Raw genomic sequence first — 12,597 nt, 5'->3', positions numbered from 1 at the left:
CGGTGTGCCCTCGGTCCAGGCCCACCTACGGACGTGCCGTCGGGTGTGGCGTGCCGCCCGTTCTGCTTTGCTGAGGGCCCGGATGAGGACGAAAGCCCATGCAGACCGTCGGCGGACCCCGGCCCCTGCGTATCGGCCAGGGCAGGAAGTGTGGTTGTCAACAAAGGACATCCCCCTCCAAGTGGTCTCCCCAAAACTGCAGGATCAGTACATCGGCCCATTTAAAATCCTCAAGGTCATCAGTCCAGCCGCGGTGAGGCTTCAGCTTCCGGCCTCACTGCGGATCCATCCCGTTTTCCATGTGTCCCGGATTAAGCCACATCACTCCTCACCCCTCTGTACTCCGGGTCCGGCACCACCTCCTGCCCGGATCATCGATGGCGAGCCGGCTTGGACTGTGCGCCGGCTCTTAGATGTCCGTAGGATGGGCCGGGGCTTCCAGTATTTGGTGGACTGGGAGGGGTACGGACCCGAAGAACGCTCCTGGGTGAAGAGGAGCTTCATCCTGGACCCGGCCCTCCTGGCCGATTTCTACCGCCGTCACCCGGACAAGCCTGGTCGGGCGCCAGGAGGCGCCCGTTGAGGGGGGGGGTCCTGTTGTGTGGGCCACTGAAGAGGAGGTACTGCTGGCCCACCACCACCAGAGGGCACCCTGCCTGGAGTGCGGGCTCCAGGCACCAGTGGGCGCTGCCGCCTCACAGGAGCAGCCGGGGTGACAGCTGACACTCATCACCTATGACAGCTGTCACCACTCATCTGATCTGCATCGGTATATCAGCAAGACGTCATCTCCACCTCTTTGCCGAGATATCGTTCTACCGAGGAGGTAACGAACTCAGCCGTTGTGTTGTCTTTCAGACAGTGACTTTGTTGCTTGTGTTTTGACAGTGGTTGGTGAGTACTTGCAGCTGGAGACTGTACTGAACCCTTTTTTTGGATAAGTACTCACATTTTCCTGACAAGAGGTGGAGGTGGTTTTTTTTCACCATCCGTGTTGCTGGGTGCAAACGCACCCACATCTAACTGTTTTTGTTCCTCGCCAGCAGTACCAGATCTGACAAGCGGAGGCAGTGGCCACCTGGGAGTTCGGGACTTGGCGGCTCCAGTATCCCCGGGGTTCGGTGGCGGAGGAAATCGTGTGGTTCCGGTTCTGCTTTGGACAGACGTCTTCTATCTTCGAGCCTGCCCACATGACACCTTTGTGAATTGACTTTATTATTTTCTATTGTGATCTGTCGTGCTTGTTGTGCTTATTTCACAACAGTAAAAGTGCTATTTGACTTCCTCCATTGTCCGTTCATTTGCGCCCCCTGTTGTGGGTCCGTGTTCCAACACTTTCACAACACTAATCACCTCCTGAATCACAGAGGAGGCTGCAGCGAGAGCCGTTCGCCCACGTGTGCACGTGCGTGCCTAACAAGCTGCAGAAAGCATTTTGAGCCATCTAAAAAGGTAATTATTTGAGTTGTTTACAATGTCATGGCTTGATAAAACAGTTGTGTGTTTTTTCCTTCTTGTGTGCAGCTGTTAAAGTAGTTATTTTTATGTTTATAACAGCTTTAACTTTTTGTTATAATCCTTCAGATGAGCTGCGCTCTGATGCGATCTGCTGACCACTTCCCCTGTTCACTGCTTGTTTACTCCACTTGACGAGCTGCACGTCGTGTTGGAGATTAGATCGCACCACATAACATGACATTTGTGCGTGAAATATTTTTTGAACATTTCAAAATTCTCTGTGCACAATAGCACACACCGGCGCCCCTCTGGCGTCCTGTCTGCACCCGTTAAAGACGAGTTTACTCTCCAGCACGACACAGGTCGTGATGTGTCGTGAAACAAAGGCATGCTCATGTAAATGCCCCTTAAGAGTGTCAGGAAAGTAGATCTCAAGGACCGAACTTGTGCACCCCTGCTCTATAAGCTTAATACTGTTTATATATTGTTCAAATTCAGCCGGAAGACTGTGTAAATTGGAAGTCATGCACACTGCACACGGACAATGGCATCAACCTGGCAAGGTAAAAGTTTTTGTATATTGTGCCTAAAACTCTCGTGAATATATTATCTAGGTTTTTAGACATTGTTATTGTGTTTGTTTTATGTACACACGTGAGAATCTCAAGTGATAATATCATAATTTTCAATGGGAATCACTGTGAGCTGCGATCACTTCCTGTTTTTGTCATACTGGGGAAAGTGAAGTTTGCTCTTTAACACCCTGCTTACTGTCCTTTACAACACTGTTCGTGCTGTTTTTTCCACAGTAATATATATAAGATGTCTGAAATTCGGTTTGTGTTTATGAAATTCCACAAGGATTGAAGGTAGCAGACAGAATATTTGTCATATTTGTATTAGCAAGTTTTCAGGGTCTCATGCATGTAATCTCTTATAAATCTTATGAAAGGCATAAACATTTACATTTTGGTTGTATAATGTTGATTTGCAATTGTCGTCATGTGGTTTCTCCATGTTGTTTTGAGTGCAGCACCTCTCTGGTGCGCAAAGGATTATGGGATATCTCAATAGAGTGAATTTCACAATAAGAACCCACTCTAAAATGTGCAGTTTTATCACATAACTCGGTGCCTCAGCTGTCACTAGTTTGAGGGAGTGTGCAGCTGGCATGGTGATGATAGCAATGTTCACCAGAGTTGGTGCTTGTGAACTGAATGTCCATTTCACAACCATAAGACACCTCCAACATCATTTCCAAGAATTTGACAGGACATCCAACCGGTCTCACAATCGAAGATCACATGCAGACACTCCAGCCACATCTTCTCTATAACAAGATCTTATTTCAAGATCATCTACACATATTAACAGGAAATCAAAGCTGATATTCTTAACTATCGTCTTATTTTAATTGTTCCAATACTTTTTGAAGGGTCTGTATTTACCACTGCAACCCCACATTGTCAAAACCCTCAATTTCAATTTTCAATTTCAATTTATTTTCATTTATATAGCGCCAAATCACAACAAAGTTGTCTCAAGGCACTTCACACAAGTAAGGTCTAACCTTACCAACCCTAAGAGCAAGCACATAGATGACAGTGGTAAGGAAAAACTCCCTCTGATGATTTGAGGAAGAAACCTCAAGCAGACCAGACTCAAAGGGGTGACCCTCTGCTTTGGCCATGCTACCTACACAATAGACAATACAGGAAATCCATCCATCCATCCATTTTCTTCCGCTTTATCCGGAGTCGGGTCGCGGGGGCAGCAGCTCAAGCAAAGCCGCCCAGACCTCCCGATCCACACACACCTCCCCCAGCTCCTCCAGGGGAAACCAGAGGCATTCCCAAGCCAGCCGAGAGACGTAGTCCCTCCAGCGTGTCCTGGGTCTCCCCCAGGGCCTCCTCCCAGGGGGAATATAGGAAATTATACAGGAAATTTTGGGAGTCCAGGCTAGTGCACAAGACGGGAGGCCTGCAGAAGAAAGCACCCACTCACATCTCTGGATGAAGCCGCACTTTAAACAGGGAGAAAAAAAAACAGAATTGGGTGGCAGAAAGACAACAAATACAGTATAATTTATCAGCATTTAGCAAAAAGAAAAACAAAAGAAATAATAAAGTAATTGCCGGTCACTAGCCCTAAGCTTCACTAAAAAGACCCAGATTTTAGATAAACTAGAGGCTGCGGCTGCTCTATTTCCTAATAAAATTAATTTAAAAGAGTAAAAGCATAGTAACATACTATGCCAGTAAGCTAGCCATACGAAAGGAAAAATAAGTGTGTCTTAAATCTGACTGTTTATTGACGCAGGGAGATCTTTCCACAGAGCAGGGGCACGATAAGAGAAAGCTCTGTGACCCGCAGACTTTTTAATCAACCGAGGGACACAAAGTAGTCCTGCACCCTGAGAACGCAGAGCCCGGGCCAGTACTTAGGGTTTAATTAGGTCAGCTAAGTAGGGAGGTGCCAGTCCATGAACAATTTTATAGGCTAGTATCAGAACCTTAAAATCTGATCTCACAGGGACTGAAAAATGAAATCTGATCTCACAGGGACTGTGGTCAAACTCTCTGCTTCCTGTCAAAAGTCTGGCAGCAGCATTCTGAACCAGTTGGAGACCCCGAATGCTGGACTGCAATAAACCAGAAAATAGAACGTTCCAGTAGTCCAATCTAGAAGAAACTAATGCATGAATCAGGATCTCAGCATCAGCCATAGACAGGATGGGACGAACCTTCACCTCACTGGACCAAGAAGCATCTTTTCAGTCTTGTCAGGGTTTTAAAGTAGGAAATTGCTAGATATCCAGCGTTTCACTGATGCAAGGCAATCTTCTAAGGATTTTATGTGGATGAGATTACCAGCAGTTATCGGCATGTATAACTGAGTATCATCAGCATAGCAGTGAAAGGTAATCCCAAAATGCCACAATATTTGCCCAAGGGGTGCTATATAAAGGGAGAAAAGCAGGGGGCCTAAGATGGACCCCTGTGGAACCCCAAATTTCATGTCACGAAGGTTAGAGGTAGTGTTATTGTACAAAACACAGTGAGAACAACTGATCAGGTATGATGTCAACCATGCAAGGGCATTCCCAGTATTCCTAAAATGATTCTCCAGACTATTGAGTACAATATGGTATCCATGGTATCAAACGTAGCACTAAGATCTAACAGCACAAGAACCACAGTGGTGTCCGAATTCATTGCAAGCAGAAGCTCATTCACTACTTTTGTGAGAGCTGTCTCTTTGGAATGATATTTTCTCAAAGCAGACTGCAGCTGCTCAAAAAGATCATTCTCAGTAAGGTGGTCCACGAGCTGTAGTGAAACCACCTTTTCCAGAATTTTAGAGCAGAATGATAGATTTGATATCGGCCTATAGTTTTTCAGTACACTAGGGTCAAGATTAGGTTTCTTAAGTAATGGTTTAATCACTGCAGATTTGAAACATTTAGGAACAGATCCAGAGGCTAATGAGAGATTAATCATTTCCAGCAAAGTCGGCCCAAGAGTGGGCCACAGGTCCTTAAACAGTTTTGTTGGTATCGGATCAAATAAGCAGGTTGTGCTTTTCTAGACATTACGAGTTTTGTCAGCACACCTACTGAAATACTATCAAATTCTGTAAATCTAGGTAATACCTCAGTAATGACACCCCCCTCAATAGTGGGGTGTAGTGGCTGGGTTAAGGCACACTGGGATATTTTTAACCTTATGTCATCTATTTTTTTCTCGAAGTTATCCAAGAAATATTGTGTTGTAAAAGGAAAGCGACTTATAGGTGGTTGTCCATGAATAAGTGTTGCCACTGTGTAAAACAAGAACTTTGAGTTATGCTTGTTTTTGTTGACCAAATCAGAGTAATGGGTCCGCTATAGCCAGTAGTGCATAAGATAGCATCACGCCACGCGAGGTGGAATACTTATAATTTTGAACTACGCCATTTTTGTTCTAGACCTCTAGCCTTATGCTTGAGGTCACGCAAGTAATCATTTAATCAAGGTGACTGTGTTGGGGGGGGGGGGCATAGTTTTAATATAGGTGGAGCAATCATGTCAAGAGTAGTTTTGAGCTCTGAGTTTAAACTGTCCACAAGACTGTCTACTGATTAGGCATTTTCCAAACGTGAAGCTATCAGGCAGTCTAGCTTTGAGTTCACTTGTAGTTGAGGAGTTGACGAGTCACCGCAATGATAAATAAGGTTGTTCTTCCATTAAACATGGCAGTGAAACTGTAAGCTTAATAAGTGAGTGATCAGAGACCACTGATGCAAGAGGCATGATGTCAATATTTGTGACAGCAATACCACGTGCGAGAAACAAATCCAGGGTATTTCCACTAATGTGCTTCGAATGTATTGCTGGAATCCTAATACATCCATAATTTCCATAAATGATTTGCAGAGGGGATCAGAAGGCCTATATACAGTGACAAAATATGGCTGATTTTTATTCTTGTGACATTGGCAATACGTTGGATCGTGGGCAGAACGGAGAATCAGATATTCAAATGAATTATATTTATGACCTCAACAGCTAATAAACTAAACCTAGATTTATAAATAAGAGCAACACCCCCATACTTGCTTCGCATCACGAGGGACGTGACTAAATGTATACGCCGGTGGGCTGGCCTCATTTAAGTGGAGGTCAGCTGTAGGTTTAAGCCAGGTTTCACATAACCCAATCATATCTAAGTGGTGATCCATATCACAAAATCACTGTTGATCATTAATTAACAGTGATTTTGAGGATAGTGATCTTATGTTAATAAGACTAAGCACCTCTGTGGGGTTGACAGTTGAACTGTTGGGTTTAGGTGGTTACAGAGTAGCATATATAAGATGCCTGGAAGTAGGTTTAGGTGTGAGACATTCCACACGAGTTGTAGGTAGCAGACACAAAATATTTGCTATTGCTGGAACAGCCAGAGGGCCATCCTCAATTTCACCGTCATCCAATGTAGTAATGGGTATTAAGTTTGCAACGCATATCCCTCTATGATTTTTATGGACACGTCTGCGGAAGAAGGCCACAGTCTCAACTGGATGAATTTCCCTCTATGCCAAATAAACTACACTATCACCACAGTGGATTTTCTGCACTAATTTCCCCGCTAAGCTAATGGATTCCACAGTCACATTTGTCATAAGCCTTGCAGGGTCTCTAATCACCTGCTCCGTGGCCTGCTGTAATGTCCTAATGTTACCCTCCCTGTAGAAATCTATTTATGTTCGTAGACAAGATGGCAGCGCCTTCCCATCGGGTGAAGGCTGTCTGGCATCAGCAAGCCACTGTGGCCCCAAAGCGAAGGCCAGTTATCAATACCCACAAACCCACAAATATTCTCTTCAACCAGTACATAATCACCAGCAATCTCGCATATGCTTATTTATTTATTTATTTGTTTTTAACTTTTTTTTATCACGCATATTCTGCCAAACAACCCCTATAAGAAACTGATGCCATGCTGAGTTTCTCTGATACTTTCCTTCTGTATAAAGTCATCAGTGGTGCACAGATGTGAGAGATGCCAGACTCGTCTGTGCCTCCTGTCCTGCAGGAGTGATTAACATGCTGCCAGTCCTCTAAAAGACAGAATTCTCCAAATATTAGTCAGTCAGAAGTGCCAGTAATATCAGAGGTAGAGAGAGATCAGCATGTTAGTTTAGGATTTTCTGAACCATAAGATACTATGCATCACCAGATCTGACGTCAGTGCTCAATCAAGCTGAGGAGAAAAATGCGTCAAAAACGGAGTCATTTACAGATGTTAACAACCTCAACAACTGCACGGAACCACCACCTTGTCAGGAAAATGAACACCAGTGAAAACTGTTTCTTACCTGTAATCTCAATCTCAGTGTGAGTCAGATAGATGAAGATGAGCATCATGTCAGACAGAGCCATCCTGAGGGTCATAAGTTTTCTTGCGCTCATGCAGGTCTGGCTGGAATGTCCAAAAATACAGTCCACCTCAAAATCAGAATAGTAGTGAGCCGAGGTGAAAGTCAGTCCGACAGGGCGAAGCGGATCGGATCTGTTATCTGATGGAGAAACGCGGGAAGCAGCGTGGATGCGACGCGTAAAAACATCCTGTACGCGCCGCTGTTCTTATGCGCGCTCTCTCTCTCTCTCTCTCTCTCGCTCTCTCTCTCACTCACTCACTCACATCTTCTTCCCTCCTTTATCAAATGTGCGGGCTTTTCTGTGGACGCGCTGTGCCAACCGGACATGTGCACCGCGGGATTTTACGCGCGGCACCTGCGCTTTTTTAAAGCCTGCTGGAGGGAGTACAGCTGGTCCACGGCACTGTTAATTCTAAAACAAACGTTTACCTTCACAGCTTTAATGGCATTCATCACTGTGGTTCAGATCTGAACAAAGCAGAACTGTCCTCAGTAACGATTTCATTTCGTTTTTGTGGCAGCTATTTTCTCCAGTGATTGCTTTTGAAGTGCCATTTGTCAATTTGTGAAAATCTGGTAAGTTTCTAATAAATCCCGGGTATATATCTTCGCGCCACCAGACGACTGTAATGGGTTGAACAGTCCATTAAACACAAACTGTTGAGCCAACTCGACTTTCAAATTTTACACAAGGACAAATAAGAGTCACGATGGTTCTGACCTGTAGCATCAACCAGATTCCTTTTGTTTCTTTTTTTTAATGTATTATACAAAACTGTTAGTACATTTTTGAAAGTTTTTTATTTTGTTTTTGAAAACACCACATTCACATTATTATTGCTGTTGTTAAATTGCCATCCTGAAATCTTCAATATTATTCACTGCCCTGGTAACAGCACTGAGTTATGTACATGAGTGAGTGAGTGAGAGCATCTTAGCCAGCGACTGCCAGCCGGGGCCTCAAGAATATGGAAAGCCTTAGGGGAGGTGATGGTCTAGTGGTTCAAATCCCCGCCTGACTGGAAAATCACTAAGGGTCCTTGGGCAAGGTCTTTAATCCCCTCTTGCTCCCGGTGTGTAGTGAGCGCCTTGTATGGCTGCACCCTGACATCGGGGTGAATGTGAGGAATAATTGTAAAGTGCTTTGAGCATCTGATGCAGATGGAAAAGCGCTATATAAATGCAGTCCATTTATTTGCCTTACTGAAAAAGTGGCCATGCCTTTTCTGAAAGCCTGGAATCTCAGCTTTTCAATGATATGTGATGTCCATCAGGGGAAGAGTAGCTGTTACAAGTTCTGCTAATAACCTATAAAATTGTTCAAGGACTGGCACCTCCCTACCTAGCTGACCTAATTAAACCCTACGTACCGGCCCGGGCTCTGTGTTCTCAGGGTGCAAGACTACTTTGTGTCCCTAGGGTGAATAAAAAGTCTGCAGGTCACAGAGCTTTCTCTTATCGTGCCCCTGTTCTGTGGAATGATCTCCCTGTGTCAATAAAACAGTCAGATTCCACAGAGACTTTCATGTCCAAACTTAAGACACACTTATTTTCCCTTTCATATGGCTAGCATACTGGTACAGTATGTTGCTTTGCTTTTTACTCTTTTAATTCATTTTATTAGGAAACGGAGCGTGCCGCAGCTTCAACTTTATCTAAATTCTGGGTCTTTTAGAGAAGCTTAGGGCTTGTGGCCGGTGATCACCTTTGTATTTCTTCTGTTTATCTTGTTGCTTAATGCTGACAAATTATACTGTATTTGTTGTCTTTCTGATGCCTGAAGCTTTTCTCTCTCTCTCTCTGTTTGAGGTGCGGCTCCATCCAGAGATGGTGTGATGTCTGTTTCTGAAACCTCCAGTCCTATGCACCGGCAACATTTCCTGTATATTTGTTTTGTGAATTGTTTTGTAGTTTATGTCTGTAGCATGGCCCAAGCAGACGGTCACCCCTTTGAGTCTGGTCTGCTTGAGGTTTCTTCCTCAGAGGGAGTTTTTCCTTACCACTGTCACCTGTGTGCTTGCTCTGGGGGTTAGTAAGGTTAAACCTTACTTGTGTGAAACGCCTTGAGGCAACTTTGTTGTGATTTGGCGCTATATAAATGAAAATAAATTGAAATTAAAAATTGAAATTGAGGGTTTTGACAATGTGGGGTTGCAGTGGTAAATACAGACCCTTCAAAAAGTATTGGAACAATTAAAATAAGACGGTAGTTCAGAATATCAGCTTTGATTTCCTGTTAATATGTGTAGATCGATCGATTAGTGATCGATCTCTGCTCCCCTCCACAGCATGTCTTTTTCCTGGTTCTCTCCCTCAGCCCCAACCAGTCCCAGCAGAAGACTGCCCCTCCCTGAGCCTGGTTCTGCTGGAGGTTTCTTCCTGTTAAAAGGGAGTTTTTCCTTCCCACTGTAGCCAAGTGCTTGCTCACAGGGGGTCGTTTTGACCGTTGGGGTTTTACATAATTATTGTATGGCCTTGCCTTACAATATAAAGCGCCTTGGGGCAACTGTTTGTTGTGATTTGGCGCTATATAAAAAAAATTGATTGATTGATTGATTGATAGATGATCTTGAAATAAGATCTTGTTATAGAGAAGATGTGGCTGGAGTGTCTGCATGTGAAAAACTGCACATTGTGTAAACTAAGGTTGAGAAAATTATGCATATGAACCAAAGCAGAACAGTGAGATAGCTGAAAATGTAAAAATTGTGTAACAATTGAGACATGGATTCTTGTGTTTTTTTTTTTGTTTGTTTGTTTTTTTTGGTGTGGAATATCCGATTATAATAACTTTGTATTGCAAGGTCAAGGTCACAACCTTTTAGCAAGGCTGGTAACATTTTTAGTGCTAATTCACTACTGTTTTTTTAATATGAATTTTCCCACTCAAGTTTCTTTAACATACTGTGATTATCTATAATTATCTGTGAAATGCCCACAACTATATTGCTGTTTGTAATGATAAATAACAAGATTTCTTGTGTTTTATTGCAAATGTTTGGTTTAGAAAAGACTCATATATGCCACAATCAGACAAGAATGGTCTATGACCATTTTGGATAACATATGGGCACATCAGCAGACATTCTAAATCGTGATAATAATACCACAATCAGATAACCTGAACCTTAAGACAGTCTTGGATAATATATGAACTATTAAACATGTCAAGGAGTGATAATGTCACATTCAGAAAATCTTAAGAGTCAGTTGGAACATGAATAAGCATATAAAGGAGTGATAATACCACACACAGAAAACCTTAAACCCAAGACAGTCTTGGACAAAATATGAACACATTAACAAACATGTTAAGGAATGGTAATACCACTCTCTGAAAACCTTGAAAACCTAAAACAGTCTTGGATAAAGTATGAGCACATTAATAAACATGTCAAAGACTGAAAATACATCTTAAACCTTTTTAACAATCAGACTCGATCCCTTAAAGTCATGATAACGAAGGATATCATTGCATCATGCTTCCACTATCCACAGAATGGCATTCAGAGAATTTGAGAAATGTGGCAATATATCTTCTTATCGATAATAGTTTGGAACATTCAGTGGAAAGAAGTAAATCCTTCCTGCTGCTCCCTTGTTGTTCACTTGAGGTCATCACAGCACATCCAAGGTGGATCATGTTGATTTGATACAAGTTTTACACCAGATGCCTTTCCTGACACAACTCTAAATTACACGGAGAAATGTGGCAGGGGTGGGGTTTGAACTGGGAATCTTCCAGCCTGAAACTAAGCGCACTAATTGCTTGGGCACTACCCCTGCTAGAACAGTCAGTGGAACTTATTACTTATTCAATGAGCAAAATTCAACATAGACACTGAAATAAAGTTTCCTTTACTGGAATGTGTGTGTGACTGACAGCTAACAATTAATATAAATCATCAAGATATCAAGCAAATAATTACTACACAATCATGTTTGACAAATACATGATTAGTCTTCAGATTCCTTCAAGGCCATGACAATAATCAAAGTCCTCATCGTCATCCTCATCAGAAGAATACGATTGTTCCTCATCAACAAGGTTGTCTTAGCATAGGGCAGTGCGGGCCAAGTTGTTGGCAGCACACTGACATGATGGAGTGACAGAGTTCCTCTTGCATGAGCAGGACAGAAACTCAAGGGCTGCTTGTGGACCAGTGGGGACACTGAATCAGTCTATGTAGAGCTGCAAGTTACCATCTTGCCCAGCTCCAGACCACCCATGCTCAACTGGGGAAGGAACTTCAGGGTTGTTCTCGAGGCATCTCCTCCTGAAAGCACTTTGAAAGTTAGCTCTGAAACAGTGATTCCTGAGAGAATCTGAGCATGGAGGTAACTGCTACGATTCGATGCAAAAAAGTGCATACCTCATTTCAATGATGTTGGTTATTCTGGTCTTGGAGCTGTACATTTGAATGTGAATTCCTGTAAGGCTGCATGCAACTCAGGTGTCAACGTACAGTCTGACCCAACCTTCTGAAAAGTCTCAGAGGTTTTCATTCTTGTGAAGTACTTTTAGGGCTGACACTTTACCACAACCTGAAAATCGGAGCCCGTGTGTGCCAGGCAAAGCCCGACACAACTGTGAACCCAGACCACTAGCGAGGTGTGAGATGTTTTTGTAACTGGTGCAATTCTTTGCTCCAGTCTTCAGGAACAGGCCACTTGCAAGTGCATCACTGGTAGCCAGACTTAGCACAAAGACAGTGTCATGAGACACAAGGATGACAGATTTGTGACCTTGAGGCATGACAAGCATGGAGAAGTATATTGGTGCCAGCCTCCTCTTGAGTGGACAACAGGTTTGCTACCTCTTGCACCCCCTGTTGGGTCAGATTGTAACACTGATTTTTAGTTGTGTACAGAACCTTTTCATATGTCTTCACAACATTATGGATGAGGAAAATAGAGAAAAATGTTAGAATTTGTGCGAAAATTAAAAAAAAGTCATTGACCCTGCCAAAAGGTCATGACCTTGACCTTTTACAGCAATGCCAACATCCAAATTGGGTTTGCCACACTCAAAAACATAGGAATCCATGTCTCATTTGTTGTTATGCCATTTTTTTACCCAAGGCCATCAAATATGACCATCAGGAATTGCAAAGACTTTGAATCCGTCCGTCTGACCATCTGTCCGTCTGTCTGTGCTCAACATAAGTCCAGTCATTCTTCTGCCAGAGTCTTCAAATTCACACAGAACATTCTTGGGAC

The 12,597-nt window shown here is 43.3% G+C and overlaps 1 protein-coding gene across 1 annotated transcript in view; it reads right to left on the bottom strand.

The window, feature by feature from the left end:
• rxfp2a (relaxin family peptide receptor 2a) overlaps positions 1-7,597 on the bottom strand; it is a 220,187-nt gene extending 212,590 nt beyond the window's left edge. Inside the window, exon 1 of the mRNA XM_034178226.1 lies at positions 7,315-7,597. Coding sequence (XP_034034117.1) covers positions 7,315-7,408 — 94 coding nt within the window. The 5' untranslated portion in view covers positions 7,409-7,597. The remainder of the gene's footprint in view (positions 1-7,314) is intronic.
• Between the last annotated feature and the right edge of the window lie 5,000 nt (positions 7,598-12,597).

This window comes from Thalassophryne amazonica, chromosome 9 (genome assembly GCF_902500255.1).
Source record: "Thalassophryne amazonica chromosome 9, fThaAma1.1, whole genome shotgun sequence".
Taxonomy (NCBI): Eukaryota; Metazoa; Chordata; class Actinopteri; order Batrachoidiformes; family Batrachoididae; genus Thalassophryne; species Thalassophryne amazonica.
The sequence above is the reverse complement of the archived record's forward strand: the minus strand, read 5'-3'. Positions and strand labels throughout refer to the sequence as shown.